Source organism: Amphiura filiformis, chromosome 12 (assembly GCF_039555335.1).
Source record: "Amphiura filiformis chromosome 12, Afil_fr2py, whole genome shotgun sequence".
Lineage (NCBI taxonomy): Eukaryota > Metazoa > Echinodermata > Ophiuroidea > Amphilepidida > Amphiuridae > Amphiura > Amphiura filiformis.
The window spans coordinates 59957003-59978188 of record NC_092639.1 but is presented as its reverse complement, the minus strand read 5'-3'; the positions used below and the strand labels follow the sequence as shown (position 1 = coordinate 59978188).

At 36.2% G+C, this 21186-nt stretch overlaps 1 protein-coding gene across 1 annotated transcript in view; it reads left to right on the top strand.

Moving 5' to 3' along the window:
- LOC140166510 (uncharacterized) overlaps positions 1-21186 on the top strand; it is a 127636-nt gene that overhangs the window by 75285 nt on the left and 31165 nt on the right. The window contains 2 exon segments of the mRNA XM_072189990.1: positions 16569-16649; positions 18004-18111. Coding sequence (XP_072046091.1) covers positions 16569-16649; positions 18004-18111 — 189 coding nt within the window.

Sequence of the window (21186 nt, the reverse complement as noted above, 5' to 3'; positions counted from 1 at the left end):
TTTAGAAAAAAAAATCACAAAATCAGTTCTGAGTAGCATATTTTCAGTTAGCTTTTCATATAAGTTATAGAGACGTGAAATTAGGGAATGTTTTCTTATTTTGTGAAAATTTGCCTCGTTTTTATAAAAATTGAAAAAAAAGCATGTGAAAAAAACTATTATATTCAGTTTAAAATTGCACATAATGGAGTATATTTTTGTTTAAAAAATATATTTAAAAAAAATAAAAAAGCCTTCCCTGGAATGCTGGACTTTGATGTGCTCTAAACTATAGTGTTTACCTTTTGCTTGCATATTTTTCCCCGAGTTATTTTGTCACAAAAATTGTGCAATATTTGCCAAAAGTGAAATTTGAGAAAGCTATGTATGTTATAGTAAAAAAATGTCAAAATTATGCCCAAAATGTCTTTATATTTTACAACAGTAAGACTTTTATGCTTGCGAAAACTGTATTTGGTGCATGGTCATAATTTACTTCTTTTTGCACCAATGAATCCAAAATGTCTGCTTTTAGTGCACCAAAAATTCAAAATAATTCAAAAATCTGAGTGGCATTTTGATGCATGTTTGCTGGCATTAACAACAAACCAAATGGAACTTGACTGTGTTGGACATACACATAGGTTTGTGTTCTTCAGTTTTTGTTGCACACTATGTCAGTTGTGTGATATGTTAAAATCTTAAGCACATTAAAGTCCCATTCAGTGATCCCAGCACAAGTGTAAAAAATTTAAATTGTTTAAAATTGCTTAAGGAGGCACACAGGATCACTAATTATCCATTATTATTCACCTCATAACTCGAAAACTATTTATGTAAAGTATATAAAAGTATACATTTTTGAACGGAAATGAGCTCATAAATCCATTTAAAATGTCAGTTTTGGGTCAAAAAGTACAATTTTGAAAAAAATCCCAAAAACAGCTTTTTTGACCAAAAATTTTGGTCCGCCATAAAAAATTATTTGAAAATCAAAAACTGTAAAACATGAATTTTATTAATTTAGACAAATAAATCTAGAAAGTGTTTTTTATTTTTTGAAATTTTGCTTAGTTTTTAAAATATATGCAAAAAATCAGTAAAAACGAGTGACCCGTGTTCAAATTTTTGAATCATGGGTGATAAAAAAAGTTTTAGGCCCTAATTTAAAAAAATGAAAAAACACTATCTAGATTTTGGCCATATCTAAACGTTTGACTTAAAAACTTACCTCAGTGATGCTTCATTTAGACGCTATGGCGGACCAAAAATGGTTAAAAGTGGTCAAAAGTGAACTTGCCGAAAATCGTGATTTAGAAAAATACAGCGGATTTTAGGTCCATTTTTGAAGATTATTCCATAAATATATAATCCGGTGACTTGTGACGTTTGGTCAAGTTAGAAAATGAGAAGGGGCGTCCAACTGCAGCAGATTGGCATTTTTTTGGTGATTTAGAAGGTTAAATATACAATATGACAAAATTATCCGTGCACATTCGGCAGATGTTTATCCACATGGTGCAGCCATTTTATTTACTGCAGTCTTGTTTCCATGGTGCAGCAGAGCTTCCGGCAAGGTCGCGGCGTCGCGTCGGCGTTTGAGGAGCGACAGGGCGTAGCGGACAGACAGACAGGTTACGTGAATAAGTTGCACAGTGCATGGTCGTGTTGCCGAGAAAGAAACCATGATTATTTTTGCACAATTTTGTCCTGTTCCGTATAAAAAAAAAGATCATGCTCTGTATTAAAATTTGCGGACATCAGAACATTAAAATTAGCATAGAATAACTGACAAGCAATTATTTTAGCAGATAATCAGGAAGTTTTATGAAATGAAGAATAAATTGAGACATAATCATGATAATTGCGATTTCTGTTTTGTACTAATTTTCATAATTTTGTTTTAAAAATGCAATGTTTTTGGTGATTTTCTTTCTTTTTTTTTGTTTTTTTTTGGTGTTGACAAATTACTACTCGTTGCTTTTTCTTTTTAGTTGGTGCTTGAGAGGCACCACAGCGGCCCGTCTGCGCCAAAGATAAAGCTAAAGCTAGGCCTACACCACAGGAATCCCAAGTAAAATTTTAAAAGATTCTGATGTGTCGCATTACTCAATATTCCGTTTTTGTTATTGTAATTGTTTGTTACGGAATATCAAAGTTGTAAAATATTTTGTACCGCATAAAAAGTGAATAAAATACAAAAAAAAAAAAAAAAGTGTGTCTGTTGTTGTTTTCAATCAAATAAACGTGTAAAAAGTGGGGTAAAAGTTGTAATATGTCTTGAATAAACTTCTTGTAAAACGGACAAAAAGTAGGCCTATATATATATGTTAAACGGGCAAAACACGGAGAGGTCACAAGAAAACTGAAAAACACGGAAATTTACATAGCCTAACAAAACCGAATTTCAAAAGTAGAAAACGGAACACTTATGGCTTTAAATTAGATTGTGGTTTATGCAGTAGGCTCTACCGTAGGCCTATATAGGCATCATGCTATAAAGAGCGTTTTAAAACACTGCATGAAAACATTCACGCAAAAGCATGCAGAAAGCGTGAAAGTTGAAAGCCAGACAAACATTGCAAATAAAAAGGCATTCGCCAAAACATTCATAAAAAGTGTTGTAAAACCAAAAGGTCAGTTATCACAATCATGGCATGGTAGACCTAATAGGCAACTAATGGAACTGTAGTTAAAATGGGTTAAGAAAAAAGCACGAATTTGCGTTTTCGATTGTATTTCTCGTTTGAAATTATTATTTAGCATTAAAACATTCATGAAAATGCTTTCATAAACGCTAAGCGTGCTTTCGCTATGCCGATTTCAAATATCGACATTTTGACATAGAGTTAGGCCTAGCCCTATGCCTAGATGGTCAACATGATGTAGGCCTATTGAAATGTCAACGTTTTTGACATTGCGTTAATGGTCAATCAGGAGTAGAGAACGTTTGAAAACGAATCTTAAATCCGTGTTTTAATAACACTTTGAAACATTATTCGGGTCCTTTTGGTATCTAATATAGGCCTACCGGTAGTAGGCCCTAACTGCTTGCCTATTTTTATGGTCTTCAAAATGAAGACGATACTGAACGACCATGAGAGGCTCCCGAACCAAGGCTGGGACTGCATAAAATATAAGCTAATATAATAGGCCTATTATTGTCCAACTACACCAACTTGGTAAATCAAATACTAACAATGAAATGAATGAATGAATGAATGAATGAATGAATGAAACTTGAAAAACAAATTAAACAAAAACAAACAAAAAATTCACTATAATTATGTTCATATAAAAAAATTGGCCACTCCAGCGCCTCAATCAGTAATCACCTCGCCCATCCAGTTTACCACCGTCCACCACGTGTGCGTGTCTTTGCTAGCTGTACGCTTGCAGTACGCAGCGTTACGAGAACGCGATCTATTGCGGAAAACAATGATTTATTTGCTTTTGCATTTTGACTAAAAAAAAAAAAAAAAGGGTCTTTAAAATAGCTTTTCTTATGGTTCAAATTTTAAGATTTCTTTAAAATCTATTAATGACAACATAAAATACGGTTTGAAGATGACATTAGTGATGAAAACTAAATTTTGGCCATGTAACACTTCAGTGATCCTGTGTGCATCCTTAAAAGTGAAGGATAAGTCATTCAAATTGTCATTTGGTATTTTTGGATTGAAAAATTTGGGGAAAAACAAAGAAAACAACAGGTTGGACAGAGTTGAAGCCCCTTTCAAATACATATAAATATATGGCTTTCGGCTGATTCACTAGCAGGCTATGTTAACAAACCTATGACAATGACAAAGGTACCATCATCCGGATGAGCAAATCACTGAATGGGCCTTTTTAGTAATGCTGCAGTTTTAAAAATCCAAATATTGCAATTACGAATTTCATGTTGCAGGTTTTCAAAAATGATTCCTCAAATTTGAAGAGTTATGTTAAAACCTCAACTTGTCCATGTTTTATTCTTTTTTAGCTGATTCATGATCAGTAACATATGCCCATTTCTGAGAGCCTACCACATCCCATTAATCTAGTAAAATGGGACAAGCAATGTTTTCCTGTTTAATCCTAGATATAACTTGATCGAGAACTAATATCTCACAGAATATAGCAATATTTTTGTTAAACATTGATAGAATGTAGCGAAATAATTTGTCAAATATACATTTTATCTTTCACAATTTAATCAAATTTTACTTACATGAAATTTTGAAAAGCTTGAAAATTGTTCTGATATCATTTAGGCATAGGATGTCAGGGCTTATGTATTGGGCTATTCCAGTTGAAATCCATACACCCCCTATGGAAGACATGACCTTAATCTCCCACACAGGGGGTGTAGATTTCAAATGGAGTCACCCATTCAAATAACCCACACTCAAATTCACACTCCCTGTGTGGAAGATTAAGGTCATGTCTTCCATAGGGGGTGTATGGATTTCAACTGGAATAGTCCATCGGAAACTATAGACCGTACTTGAAAGATGAAAGTGAAAGGCTGGGGGATAGTTGTAGGATACATATTCTATTAACCCAGGAATGTCGTCACATGTACATAAACCTTAAGTTGTGTTTTCTATAATGTAATGGCCCTAATAGATATCCTCTTGTTTACAAACAATGTTTACAAACAACTGTATGAATGGTCTGTGTTTTATGTATAACATTATAATAGCCCCTGAATTAATTTTTTTCTTAATAAAAGACAATCAACAACGAAGTTCTTCCGTTTATGAATGGCTTGTCTAAAGCTCTTTAATTCTCAACTCGAAAGGAAGTGAAAATTAACCAGCGACTTTCAGTGATACAGCTTCATATGACTGAGGTTATTCAGTAGGTTCATTGTGTATGCGTTAGGTACATTGTTTTTGATATACCCATTATACATTGATGGACACCTAGGTTTAGTGGTGTGAGCTCCGGAGACCATTGCTGACAAGTAATTAAAACTTGTCATCAAAGGGTCAAGTACGTAATGTATGGACAGCCGGGGACAGGATGGTGGAGGTACACGGGGCAAGCAGGAACGACCTAGATAGGATCGGTATACTGTCAACGCTATCAAAACTTAGTAGCTAGACTGACTGGGGACTGATTAACAATGATGTATCACCGCATAGGTCTTTTGTGTGTTACATGGGTATTGCTGTACGGTCATAACTTTTTAAGGTGTATGTATCATCAACATGTGTCTTGCTTTGTGGTTTAAGTTAACTAGGTACGCCATACTTGGCTGACTCAATACGCCTGGCTGTGCACAACGATTTACAACAAGAGTGTTGCGATTGCTGAACAGGAATAACACAGGGGGCTTGCCATTGGAAAATATTTCTGGAAGTTGTCGGATTATATGACTAATATAAGTTTATGGACATACATTGCCATGTAGCGGGACTAAAATCAGTTGATTTTGATTCAAACTCGCATATTTGTGTGTGTCAGTTATTTTGTTTACAATGGACATCACATAGCAGTGGATGTATTTGGAAACTGTATTTGCTACAATCCTTGATTTTATACTTTTATCTTAAGGAATATACTGGAATATACTGTGGAATATAATTGCTACCATTTCATCAAGAATTCGTGTACGTCAGTACTATGGAATTATTAAATATAGTGTGTGAAACATGTACATGTGTGTGTCTAAGAAGCACAACATAGCTCACACTGCATTTATATCAGTGCCAAAGAGAAGCAAATCAGTGGCATATTTGAGTGCGGCAAAGTGAGCGTTTTTTTGACTACTGAATCGCACATTCAACAGCGCCACCCATGGGTAATGCTCAGGTGAATGAGGCATTTGAGGCTGCCGAAATCTACAAGGCTCACAGGGTGAGACAGGTGTGTAATAGTACCCTCCCAAATAAGAAGACAGTATCTGTAGGTAGATAGTATAGCAGATACTGTGTGTTGACTTGGTGCATGGCAAGTGTTTTTGAATAAGTGTGCCTGCAAAGTAAAAAATGTATTATCCATGACAATTTGGGATGAATATTATTGATGCAGCATATCCCTCCAGTCAGACATCTTGCCCACCCCCCCTTATAAAAACAAAGTAAATAAAAAATTTACCATTTTCAAGGCAATTTTGTGGAAATTTCATGATTTTGGACCTCCTGCAATTCATTTGGCTTGGTGGCCCCGGGTACACCCCTAGCAGATACAGCACTTTTACTTGGGAGGGCGGATGTAGGGGTGTGTGCGTAGTTTTAAATTAGAGTGGGAGAACCACAGACTACTACAGACCAATCGCAACCAGTCAAAGTCCCCATGTTTAGTATGCTGTGAATTCTCGCATATTAATGAGGCCCGATTGTTTGCGATAGATTTGCGTGTCTAAATATGTGGTATGTGCATAGCATTTTATGGAACAATCGGCCCTCATTATCGGATGATGCTGAGACTTTGACTGGTTGCGATTGGTCTGTTATCTTTTTCATCCATGGGGAGAACTCAGGATTCACCATGTTTGTTTGTCACTCATGGAAGAGTAATGTAACCGGTCAAACTGATTCTTAGATGTATGATATGCATTGAAATTGCAATTGAGGCATATTCTAACATACATCCTAAACAGGGCGTGGGATGATGATATGAATGACACCTTGCACACCCCATACAGGGCCTGGATGGCTTCTGAAACAGGGCATGGGATGGCAATATGGCACCTGCACACCCCCTACAGGGCCTGTGATGACGATATGAATGACACCCTGCACACCCCCTCCCCGGGCCTAGTTTCCACTTGTTCATTTTCATCTTAGATTGCATGGCAATGGACACTTCCAGTTGTCAGTGCAACAAAGCCTCATCTCCATGTCTGGATTATAGTGTGTATATTATGCAATTATTCTATTGAATAACATTACCCAGGGGAACTAATGGAGATAAGGTGCACTGAGACCTAACTTAAATGGTGAGGCTACGGTTTATTCATTCATTCATTTCATTTCATTCAGCTGCGAAGCAGGCGACGACAAAGTTTCTTCATGTACTGCGATTTGAAGCCAAAGTGGTAATGGCAACTGGCAGTAAAAAGTTGTCGAAGTCCCCCAACAGTTTTTGCACTCAAGACAAGTAGGATATTCTTTGCCTTCCAGGTCTTATAACCATGTTATGGGGTGTAGAGAGCATATATCTTCTGCATAGTTCATCTTCCTGCATCCTCAGGATATGTCCCAGGAATCGTAGTTGTCGTGATTTGACAGAGTTGATAAGAGGCACAGTGTTGGTGATGGTATAGATCCTTTCATTACTAGTGTGCTTGATGTTCAGCATTATCCTGTAAAAAAGCGTTGTACCAAAGTCATGTACTAAAAGCGTTGATCTTATTTTCCATGTCAGTAGATGTCACCCAGGACTCACAGCCATAGAGCAATACTGTAACACAAGTGGTGTGAAAAAGCTTGACTACGGTAACAGTGGTTATTTTTGTGTACAGTTATTTTTACGATTCTGGGGTTTATTGGAAATTGTGTGAATTGTTTTTTCATTGAATTGATGTCAAGTATAATGTAATTTTGTAGAAATATTTTTTCAAATGTTGTACCTGCTTAAAAAAACAATCAAAAATAACCAGAATAGTTCCATGGTTATAAATCTCAGTCAGCAACCTATCCTGTTAATAAATCATTAGTAAACCTGTGGTTTTCTTACAATGTGCCAACATTCATACTGGCACAAATACTATTTCTGACCTTGTCTTGTCTGCATAGGATATGGTCAATTGGCATTTTTTTTACTTTACTATCAAGAATAAAATGGCTAAATATATTGTTATTGTACACCCGGCCAGCCACCTACTCATCCTTATGTGCCAAGTATGATACATAGGGATAAACGTAATTAGTGGTCAATCACTCATTAGCCTGTCCTGGATTGTTTCATGTGTGTGTATGTGTGGTTTTGCAAATACCGCTTAATTGCAGTGGCATGTCCAGGGGGTGCTTTGAGGGCTGAAGCCCCTCGCACTTTGCTAAAAATCATGTTAAATCAGCCGTTTTTTGCCGATTTTAGCCATTAAACCCCCCACGTAACTCTGAAAACCCCTCTGAGCCGCAGGAACAGATCCTGGACACATTGGGACACATATGAGAATCTTAAGTAAACATAACACAAATAGAAAGTCTGCACTTAGGTAACCCGTCATAATTTCTCATAAATATAAACCTGTTTTATGTTATTACGATTTGATTGACACAATTGTGTGCAGGGTTTTGTTAGCTCTAATTTGATACCATATTTGCTAACAAAACCTCTAAATTGACAAAGATTGATACCAATATATGAAATTTGATGCATTTGTAAAAGTAGCATATTCAAAAAGTAGCACATAGTGCTTTAGAGGTGAATGCAGAGCATGACAATTGCATAGCCTGAGACAACCGTAATGTATATGTTATATTGATTACATCATGCGCTAGTAAAGCATTGTAACAATAAAAATTAACAATTGAATAAACTGGGCACTTGGGATTGTCGTCAGTGGCTGTTCATGGACGAGCAAGCTTGGCCATGCATAGAATTCCATCTGCGAGATCATTTTTGATTTGCAACTTTTATTTTGCACACATAGGGGTGCGTAGATGTAGATGTGCGCGGCTGTTACTATGAAACTTCACATTCCAACAGTAGATGTTATCATGTTACTGCAACCCCGGGGGGTACTCAAGTTTGGTTTTGGTAGGGGCGTGCCGCTGAGAATTTGGAAGTGGACCCATAAATATACTAATTTTTCAAGAAATTTGGACCCATTGATATACTAAAATTTTCGGCCAAATTTAACCCAAATTGTCTTACTTTTTACACATTTTCCCAAAATTTTGGGAAAATTTTGGCTAGATTAAGGAAAAATTGGGCTATTTTCCGAAAAAATTGAGAACGTTTTGAAAAAAGGACCCATTCATATACCAAAATAGGCTTTGAAAAAGGGGTCATTGATATACCAAAAGGCTGAAAATGCTACCCATGTTTGCGGCACGTCCCCATATGGTCATTTGTACTGAGTACCCCCGGACTGCAACATGTCAATTTGAGAATGCATCCTCTATTGTTGATATAAAATCAGTCCCCAGTTGATAGGTTAAAAACCAAAATATTGTGTGTGATGTAAAACAGGTCAACATCCCTGGTTAGGTTCAGAAAATGGGAAAACATGTTTGTGTTCATTGGTTTAGTACAGAGTCCCAGCTTGCCGGCGAATACAAGTAGGGGGTGTCACAGTGCATCTGCAGACACAAAATCATAATTGACATACACAAGACATTCGCAGTATCCTGACTATAAGAGACTCCACGATGTCCAAATAGCCCAAACAGCATTTAAGAATGAGTTCAGCCCAATATGCAGGATTTTTAGGGAGTGCAGATTTAGAAAAGATGGACCTTTTTTCAGGGGGCAATTGTGAAAAGTGGACCTTCCCAAAATTGGTCTATTTTGATCATAAAAAAGTAATTTTTTTGCTCGCTACGCACACAAATTGGGATTTTTTTGTGACTTTCTTTTTACTTTTACAAATGATCCCCCCCCCCATGTACAAGCATGAATGAGTCTGTCATAGGTAGGTATAGGACATGGCAACCTGGTGATAGATAAAACAATATAATTAATTCACACAAATTCTCATCATGAGAAGTGACCACTGTGTAATGAAAAAAAAATGGGTTAATTTACTTCAGTTGAAACTTGGTAGCAGTTTTATAATATGTCCTATTTTTTTATTTGTGAAAGTTTAAGTGTGCAATGTTTCTAAGAAAGCAAAAGTTACATATTAAAATGCAATAGGGAAAGCTGAATTGCAGGAAATGCTGGAATTATATTTGGCAAGATATAATCGGGACACATACATGTGCACTGTGCAGTATAGCAGGCCTATATAGCATTGAGTATCGTACACATGATTTATAGTACAAAGTTCTTGCCAAAAAAGCCAAAGATTTATTGCAGCACGAACTGAATTTGCAGTTTGTTGCATGTCATATATTGGTCCTCAAAATGTGTCACACTGCACAATGTGAGAAAAAACAACAATTCTGATTCAGTAGAAAATAACTTAAAAAAAAAAAAAAAAGATGCTACTAGCAGTCGAAGATATCAGATATGTCACAATTGACCTTTTCGGTAAATCCCATAAGCCTTTGCGAGTACACCTAAGAACTCGTCATTCTGCGTCACGCCGCTCAGCGCCGATGCGCACATCGCTTATCGAACATCGTTACTGCGCATTGCAAATCGACGTGACGTCAAATGACGAGTTCTCAGGTGTACTCGCAAAGGGTTATGGGATTTACCGAAAAGGTCAATCAGCATCTTTATACATGGGTGTCCATGAATTATAAGAGTGGAAAAGTGTGAATATACTTTGGTGAAACCTGTGATAAGAACATTCTAAGGCTTCAAAAATCAACTTGCATATAACAAGTTAAAATAGCCTGAGATACAGGTTGTTCAATAATGGTAAATTATTGTTTAAAGTTTTATGACATCAATTACAACTGTGTTCCTCCATGCCCTGCATATAAACCAATGCCGTATTTGAATTCTTTATTGAATTTCTTTTTAAAAACTTTTTTAAGTAACATTTTCATAACACAACCATATGACATAGGATTTAAATATCCTAAAGAGGACATAATTAGCTACATAATGATACCAACATTTCTGTAACACCATCAGTGTTTCTCAAGTAAAGTTAAATTAGCAACGTTCAGAAACTTTTCACTTTGTTTGGAACATATAATAATTTTCACCCTTATCAAAACTTCTGTAAACCTAAATTAAAAGCAGACAAAATATTTGCATAGTGTGGTAGTGTATGTAAAAGAAACACTATTCAAAAAATATTTATGCAATACGCTCATATTCTTTTGTTTCATAACTTTTGTTTTGATGTGTAGTTTACAGCACAGTTAGTATATGCCCCTTACTATATGTGAATCTATTTCCTCTTGTCTGACCAATACGACAGACAGTAGTACTTTCATGTCTTCCCATCATGCAAAGTGATTTTTTAAAATTATAAGTTTAAGGAAAGCAATGTAATTGAAGGGGAAAAGTGATCATGATGTAGTGTTCTTTATGGATGAAACACATGAAAATTATTAAACAGCAGTGGCACAAATTGGGCATACGGGAAAATTAAAATTGTAACCTTTATAAGCTTACTGCTAGCCCCTTTACGATGATATTTTGGCATTATTACTGCTACGTGCATGCTTCTATTTCACTTTCATAGTGAGATGACCTGCAACAGAGCTATATCATTATTTCTTCTTAAAACAAAAAGTTTTAATGAAGTGTAATATGGCACAGTCCGCTTCCTTACAATTGCACATACAACTGCCACATCGCATAGGAACCCGAAAATGAACTTCCCTCCCACATTCAAAGTACATGGAAACGATTCCTATATTGATTATTCAAGTACCTTGGATGTTTAAATCTGACATAAAATATTGACTAAAATCCTGAAATAGAGGTAATGAATATTTATAAGGCACTTTGCATGTGATTCTGAGATTAACACCGTCCTGCCCATGTTTGAAGTAATTATTATGATTTTTCACACATTAAAATTATAAAGTGTGCTTTTGCAGTAAAAACCCCTGAATTCATACTTTTTTATTTTAAAAAGGTGAGCAAAGAAAATTTGGCTAAAGCAGGATTTGAACCAGCAATCTCTTGTTTGTGAGACCAGTGCTCTACCATCTGAGGTATCCAGCCCTATGATGAACGGCGATTCCAAATATCTTTGCTTGTTAGATTTGGAACACAATCTGAATTCATTTCACGTACTACACCCACTGGAGTATCCGTCCTTTCTTTATTGGGTAATTTGACTTGTAGAAGGCTTTACCGCATTTTACCTGATAATGAAACTTGGAAAAATAATGAATAATGAAAAAGTTACCTTGTTTGTTTTCTGAAAATATGTGATGGGGAAACTCATTAAGTAGCAAGGTACATATTGGAAATGTACATTGCATTATGGCCGGGCATTATGGTGAAGCAAGTACATCCTCTCTCGTGGCAAGTTTACAGTGAGTCATATGCAGTGTACAGCTTAACAGGTCAATGTGCATAATTTGTACCATTGCCGGCTAGACGCTAATTTTAGACAAATTTTGTATATTAAAAGGTCAGTTTTGAGTAGAAAATTTTCCTTTTTTAGATTGACCATGTTATTTTTGATCTAGTACATGTGCGCTAGCTACACGACCTTTATCTTGCCTACCTGTAGCCTGTATAAACCTGGAAGAGATCAGAATCAGATTTTAGGTTGACAATGCTATTTTGATCTAGAATATGTGCAAAAGTTAATACGACCTTTACTTTGCCTACCTGTAGCCTGTATAAACCTGGACTACAAGAGATCAGAATTAGGTTTTAGGGGTAGTATATCTAAGCTAGGGTTAGGAGTAAGTTATGAGAGCACACACTCAAATGTGGTATAGATATTAACAAAATGGTGGATATTTATAAAATGAATTATACAGTATTTACTGATGTGAATTGATACCTGCGTCCAACACTAATTGGTTCCACTCTGGTTGCAGCAGTTCCAAGTTTGGCATAGAGTGGGGTCAATTGGTGTTGAGGTGCATGTATCAATTCCACATGAGAAAAAAACATATAATATTGCACCATTTGTTTTGTTATATCTATACCAGGTTTGAGTGGGGCAGAATGGAGTGGCCCCAGTAGAGTGAGGCCTGTTTGTGGTCTCATACCTTAGAGATTTTGATGTTGAGATTAGAGTTAGGTTTAGGGCAAAGATCAGGGTTTATGGTGGCAACTAGTAAAGTTGCTGCAAAATGTTCTTGTATTTGTGACTGTCCACCACTAATGAGCTGTAATGTTGGCATTTTCATTTTTTGAGATATTGATCAGACAGTCAACTTGTATTATTGTATTTGTGATCATCCACCACTATAATGAGCTGTAATGTCGGCATTTTAACTTTTGGAGATATTGGACAGACAGTCAACTTGTATTATTGTATTTGTGATCATCCACCACTATAATGGGCTGCAATATCAGCATTTTGACTTTTGCAGATATTGATCAGACAGTCAACTTGTATTATTGTATTTGTGATCATCCACCACTATAATGGGCTGTAATATCAGCATTTTCATTTTTGGAGATGTTGGACAGACAGGCAACTTGCATTATTGTATTTGTTAGCATCCACTACTATATAAATGGACTGTAATGTTGGCATTGTAACTTTTGCAGATATTGGACGGACAGTCAACTTGTATTATTGTATTTGTAATCATCCACCACTATGATGGGCTGTAATATCAGCTTTTTAACTTTTGGAGATATTGGACAGACAGGCAACTTCCTATTACACATGTCCCTAAGTTGTAAAATCCTGTTGTTTTCTTTGTTTTTGAGAGTTATATGGGCCATATCTCAAAGCAAGCTGTATTGTATGATTTTACACTTCTATTGAAATATTACAGAATTACTGCTAATAATATTATCATAAAAACTACCGACCAATCAAATTCCAGATTTAACTTCCTGTCACTACATCTTGCTCTCATCCTCACATGATGAGTAGGAGGATGAGAAGGATAAATCCAGGCTTGGCCCGGGGCTTGGCCTTTATCTTCCATTTCCATGATTTAGGGCAGTGTTGACACAAAACATAATTTCATCAGAAATAGGGTGTGATTAATATACCAAGTGAGTAAAAGTGATGTTGCGGTATAATCCACACATTGCCTTATAAGTCCCTAAATTCATAAACATCTTTAGTCTAACATAAACCCAGTCCAAGATCCTTGAGCAAATATCTCCTCTCATCATCAGTACAAAAAGGACTGACGTAAGTAAGCTAATCATTATGTTAGATACAAAATTGGCACAAAACATAAATTCATCAGAAATAGGATGTAGCTGATATGACCGTAATGCAAGTGAGTAAAAGTGATGTTGCGGTATAATCCTCCCATTGCCTTATAAGTCCTAAATGCATAATGTCTTTAATCTAACATTAACCCAGCCCAAGATCCTTGAGCAAATATCTCCTCTCATCATTAGTACAGAAGAGACTGACGCAAGTTAGCTAATCGCTGTTAATTAACCAGCACATAGTTTCACTCATTACCAAAAGAAAAGACTGCTCATTTGATATAACATAAAATAGAACATTTTAAACTATGCTTTAGATATGAATATGAAACATATGACAATGATAAAACAATGGAATTAGCATAATAATACTGGCTTAATTGATATAGATAAGATTATTATTTACATCATTAGAGTCTAGGAATGCGGCACAATAGCCAGAACATATATAGAAGTCTATATTAACGTCATAATCTCTTTCCAAGGAGAAATGTCATCACCTTAATTTTGGCAGCTGTTGTAGCATTGTCTTTATCAAAATTAAAATGTATAATTATGCTTAATTGGCTCCCAGCAGTATTTCTCTACTCCCAGTTTCAAAATTGTTGACTGATTTGACCGAATTAAACACACTTTCAAAAAAAATTCCCGAAATTTGAGCTCAAGTTAGGTGCAATTTGGGGTATTTTAGGGGGGAAATGTGCAAAAATGACAAAAACATTTATACCAAAATTGATTTAAAAAAATGTGGGGTCATTGTTATACCTGGGTGTGGAAGTGAGACTCATATTTGCAGCATATTCTCTTATGGTCATTTGTACCAAGGTCCCTTTGCCACTGTTGAACAACTAAATTTGTTGCGTACATATCATATGAGCCCCCTCCCCTCTATCATTAAACATTTAATGTACATGAATCATGTATATCGTGACCTTTTGCATGTAGGCTATGATTGTGTTATGTATAGGCAGCTATACAGGATGACATTGACAGGTTTGGAGGAAATTACTCATATTAAAGGGAATAAGGGTGATAGGACGTGGATATGACATAGCGACATCAAAGTAGGCAAAAGGTTATGAGTGTATACAGAAGGCTGTCACAGCTTTGGGGTTTTGTTTATTGTGAAAAAAATTGTCATTGCCATTGTGAAATTGACTTTGACATATTTAGGATAGTATGAAAATGATGTTGATGTTTTGAATTTTGTTGTTTGATCTCTTTCTTTGCTGTTTTAGTATATTCAATCTTCATAGCCTCAGAATATGCCTTTAATATTACTATACACTATCAGTGCCTCTGGATTTTGTTTATGGGTGCAAGACAGACATGAAGAATGTTTGCTAAATGTGTAAAGGCTCCATGGATTTGTATTTCATGTGATGAACAATTTATGCCCCCTATTTATACCATAATATGATTACCCCCACATATTTGGTCTTCCAAAGCAAATGACAGCCCCTTACATTTCAATTGAACATTCCTGACCTTCATATTCTGCAGTGGACAAATTTAGCTTATTTGAAAGATTTTGAAAAAGTCTCAGCTAATCCTTTTGGAGCTAAATCTAGCAAATATTCAAATCTTGTCCAGTAATTTACAAAGCTCAACTCAAAACATGCAACTTCAATTCAATTTCTACATTCTTGCTGGCTTTTACTTTTGAAAAGTGCAAGTGAGCTACAAATCACTCTCCTGTGAATGTTAGGGAGAGCTTTCTTTCTTTTTGGTATCATCATCGGCATCATCATCGAGGTCAGCACTATCAAGGATTTGAATTGCACATCGTTGAGTTTTATAATGTAATGAATTAATTCACTAAACATCTCCATTATGAGGATGTTCATATGAGGTCCTGCATCATATACTGGGGTACCCAAAAAGGTGGTTGTGTTACATTTTGATGTGCAGCTTGGATTTCAAAACCGTGTCTCTTAAGTATTCCTTCACTTAGAAGATGTTTTTATCCTGTTATAAAATGATTTTTAATTATTTTCTTATGACGGTTGGCATGACATGTGCCAAGGGTGGTTGTGGATTAGGGGGAGGTGGATTAGGGGGAGGGATTCATATCGTAAATTTGATCTAAAACCCCCATTAAAAATTTGAATCCAGTAAAAAAATGTCTAAATGAACTCCCCGACATCTAAACCAAGTAAATAAATACAGGTCATTTAAAAGACTAATACTTGCTCAGAATGATTGTAAATGTGGATAAAAGATGTGGGGTTAAATCCCCCTACTTTGTGATTGTTTTTGCCTGCACTCTCTCATTTTTTAACCAATTTTCATAAAAAAGGTGTCAAAATGCTCAGGAGGATGAACCACTTCAAATGAGAAGTGTAGGTAAAATATTTGAATCATTTCATTTTTTTGCTACATGTATGTAACACAAAGGTACCCCAGGTTGTGACACAGGACCATGAGTTAAACACAACTCTCCTGAAGAAGTGTAGTAGAGCTTTTAGGAGTGTGATCACTCTTGCTTGCAACAAGTCAAAGCCTGTTCTTGCTGTAAAAGTGTTCAATATTGTGTTTTTTCTGTGTTTTTTTTTCTTTCAGAAACTTGGTAATGATCCATATTATATCTATTCTTGCATTATTACTTTGGAACAGAATGGAATGTTTAAGATATAGAATTTGAAAAAGATTAATTGGTAATAGCAAAATATCTAATGTGTATACTTTTTGTTTACTGTTTGTTCTTCCAGTTAAAAGAAGTAGAACTAGAGCGTACTAAAAAATGGTTGAAGATGGTGAAAGAATGGAAACGGTACTACTCAGGGGACAAGGTGAGTATTATTGGGCTTTCTCATGATCACTCATCAAAGGATCATTTCTAGCAATGATCAAGGAATCATTAATTCACTTATTTTAGGATTAGGTGAGCTAATTTCCGCTTTAGGGGAACAGGGGAAACTATTTTTCCCAAGGGCTACCAGGTGGTAGGCCTGTAGCCAGTACAGAGGGAAAAGTAGTGACCCTATTTCCCTGAAAATACCATGTAGTACATGTATTTGTTTTATTACAACTCATACATATTTATGAGAGAATGACACCAATTCATAACATATTAATAAGAAAATAGCTAGGCAAATTTGCAGTCTTCATCTAGCCTACCTTGATGTTAAGCTTTGGATTCCAAAGGCTCTGCACACGCGATTCCCTTCTCCTCGCAATACGTCATGAACAGCTTCATGGCTTTATGAATCATAAATTGGGTGTTTAGTGCATCCTTTTGCAGAAATTGTTCGGCAATATCTGCTTCGGTCACCAAGGGCTTCTTTCCATGGACGCTGACATTTTTGTTGTTGCTATAATAAATTGGTTAATTCCTGTTCAATCATACGGAGAACCATGAATATGATACAATATAAAATGCCGAGTCCTACCTTCCCAGATCGAAAAACACACTTACGAAAGGAGTACAAACTTTTGTCTCTATGGATGATGTTATCGTGAATAGGGGGAAAAACTATTGTCTGGTAAGATACATCGAACTGGGGATAGGTCAGTCTACTTGGGTTGTGTCAAGTTCCGATTAACCAATGAATTGGTGTCATTCTGTCATGAATATGTATGAGGTGTAATAATTTAATTTTCTTCATCGCAATATGTATTTTATAAAGAACATAATAAGTTCAAGCAAATAGCATTCATAAAAGCATAGAATGCATTCCACCAATTGGAATCCCTCTCCATCTCTATTATTGTGGGAAAAATTGGAACTGGAGGTTGGCATTTCAAGATTGGTAGATGCAGTTATAAAAAAATGACTGCCTGGAAATATTGGCACTACATTTTGGAATGAGAAATAGGTGCTGAAAAAAATTGTTAGCTGTAACCAAACCAACCCTAAGGACATGGGGAAAGGAATCCAACTGCATCTTCGAAGTTAACAATTACCAATTTTTGAACGATGTCCAAAAGTAAGATTTTTTTTACTCAAAATGTTTGATCCATCACATTGATCCATCACATTTAACAATTCAAGACAAAAAGAAAATAAAGTCAAATATTGCTAAACTGAATTGTGCGTGTACCCTTAAGTCGCCTAAGGAAGAGCAGGTATATACACAATACATATTATTCAATTTGTTGCTCAGTTTAATCAATTTGTCACTTTGTTTTTTTTCCTCTTACCAGTTGTCGAGGAGAATATACAAAGGTATCCCAGACAAAATGAGAGGTGTGGTGTGGGCGTTGCTTCTAGATATAAGGAAAATAAAGGAAGAGCAACCTGGTGTTTATGAGGTAAGGTGTGAGACAGGTGTACTGTCATTTGGTTCACATCTAGTTTGGTAGTGACGAATGTGCGTATTTCGCTCGCCACAGTATCGAATCGCATGTGTAAAGTTAAACACGCTGACTGTACACACACGCATACAGGGGCAGTTTGTCGGCACGCTTGCAGCGCAACTGTGAAATATTAGCATTGACGTCACTGCCGAACTTGAGGTAAAACAAATTATATATGAAGGGTATGTGATGTGGGTTTTATTCAGGGTTCTTCCAATAACAAGAGCATGACTGCTGATGAGCAATTTTGAAATCATTGAAAATATAGTCCAATAAACCCACACATTCTGATTTTTCCATATGATTTGCGGAGGACTTTGATTTCTTGCAAATCATGAAGTTTATTTTCTGAGATAAATTGCCCATCTTCAAACGAGGTGCGCTTCATTATTTTGAAACCATAACCATTACAAATTTGTGTTTACATCCGCATATTCAAAGGTTGTACAATTGCAGAAGCCATGATCACAAGGTTGTGAGTTTAGCCAATGTGTTGTGTCATTGTTCAAGGCACTTAATCCTATTTGTTTCACTTCAGCCATTTGTGAATGGGTGTATGTACTGGCTTAAAAGCGCATTGTGTAGGGGTAGTAGACCCCCCCCCCCCAGTTTGGCCCAAAATCACTATGAAAGAGATATTGGCAATCCAGCCTGTAAAACACATGCATTAATTAGAGAATAAATGATAGGAATTTTTGTTTTTACTATCCTGTGTGATAGACGACAGGCAGGTCCAATATTTTGAGTAGTGGATGCCGTTGCAGCCGACGATATGTTCTTTTAATAACTGTAAACTATTTTTTAAAGCTAAAACTAAGTTACCGTCGCAAAAACTCCCCTTACTAGTATAAAATGAACGAAACTTGTTTACAACTTCACGTATTCTGTTGCGTGTACTGCTAGTGCGTGCGCGTATTCCGTATTAGTCTACGCATACAACGCGATACATACGCGCACCTCTTCAAGCGTGTTACGCGTTATCAACACTCATGATATCATCTATGGCCTGATAAACGGCACCCGAAATCATGCGATTGTCCAATCAGATTATGTGTCTACGAATTAGACCACTCCCACTGAATAAGAATCTTCTGTACGCTGATCTAAAGTCTGCACAAAAAGAAACTCAGCTGTTATAAATACGCCTATAGCTTCAGATCAAATAATTGTTTCAACAATATTTCTACATAGAAAGAAGGATGATTTATTTATGCGCATTTTGATACCCCATTTGTCAAATGTCGTTCAATATTAACAACACAGTAGTGCTTTTAAAGAAAAATACCCGAATTTAAAAGTTGCAGTTTACAGCGATCAATGGTTATTACGCAATCATTGTGGCACGTAACACCCTCCATTTATCTAAGCGCTGACTTCAAATCAATACAAGTAGCTGCAACTTTTAAATTCGGTTATTTTTTCGTTAAACGCTGCTGTGTTGTTAATATTGAACCAAATTGCACAAATGGGGTATCAAAATGCGATAAACAAATCATCCTTCTTTCTATGTAGAAATAATGTGGAAACAATTATTAGATCTGAAGCTATAGGCGCATTTATAACAGCTGAGTTTCTTTTTGTGCAGACTTAATTATTTGTAGTGTACGAGAGGGTATCCAAAAGTTTTTGACATCACCCAGAAGTGAAAGAGCTATACCGATGAAATTTTGTCAGTGTAATCACAGGTCCTTATGTACATTATGGTCCAAAAATGGTCTCATAAGTATGTTTACTTTTTTTTACAGGTGGCGCTAGATGGGCAGTAGGCGCATAACCTGCAAGATGGTGAAAATTGAGGCACACAGCGTGATTAAGTTCCTGCATTTGAAGGGTTAGGCCTACAATGCTCAAAATCTATGATGAATTGAAAGCAATCTACGGTGATGATTGCCCATCATATATGGCACTATTGCTTTTTGAAAAAGGAATTTCCAAACTGGCCACATGTCCCTCACAGATGAGCCAAGAAGTGGGCGCCCATCACTTACGGATGATGCGCGCCACAGTGAAAAAACTCAAGAAAGTGGAGGATCTTATCATGAAAAGGTTATGCGCCTACTTCCCATCTAGCGCCACCTGTGACGAAAGTAAACATACTTATGAGACCATTTTTGGACCATAATGTACATAAGGACCGGTGATTACACTGACAAAATTTCATCGGTATAGCTCTTTCACTTCTGGGTGATGTCAAAAACTTTTGGATACCCCCTCGTATCTCTGACCCTAGCTGTAATATTAATGTGAGCCATGAGAATCTGTGTCATGGTATCAGTGTGTCAATAAACTTTGAAAATTTATTATTTATGTAATAATTGTATCAAATATAACTCAATGATAACAAGTATGAGGGAATCAGAGATAAGACCCAAAGAGAACTGACACATGCACAGAATTGACCATTTTGTAACGATATGGTAAATTGTCCATGCATCATGCATGGAGACCAAAATAATATCGGTAAAAGACCAACATGGAACAATATAGTTTGTGCTTTAAGCTTTAATGTGACAAAGACTTGTGTGCATAGTACTTGGCGCATGCTGTTGGCACAATTATGCAAAATGCAAAGAAGCACACAATTTGAATCAAAATTTTAATGGGCGTAGCGAAATAAGCTGGATGCACACTATTTTACCCTTCATGGTACACAGGAGGTACACTATTTTACCTTTCATGGTACACAGGAGGTACACTATTTTACCTTTCATGGTACACAGGAGGTACACTATTTTACCTTTCATGGTACACAGGAGGTACACTATTTTACCTCCATGTTAGAGTCAGTATTCTTTGGGTCTAATCTCTTTGGATATATCCAGGGTTCCCATGGCCCTTGAAAGTCCTTGAATTTGAAAACACCTTTTCAAGGCCTCAGTCCTGGAAATAAGGTCATTGAAAGTCCTTGAAAATTGGAATTGTACCTAAAAGTATAATTTTGACCAAATTTGGGGAGTGAAGAGGAGCTGTCACTTTCGTTAAAACCTGCTGCATGGAGAACCGCATCATGATTTTTGTGTTGTGGTAAGT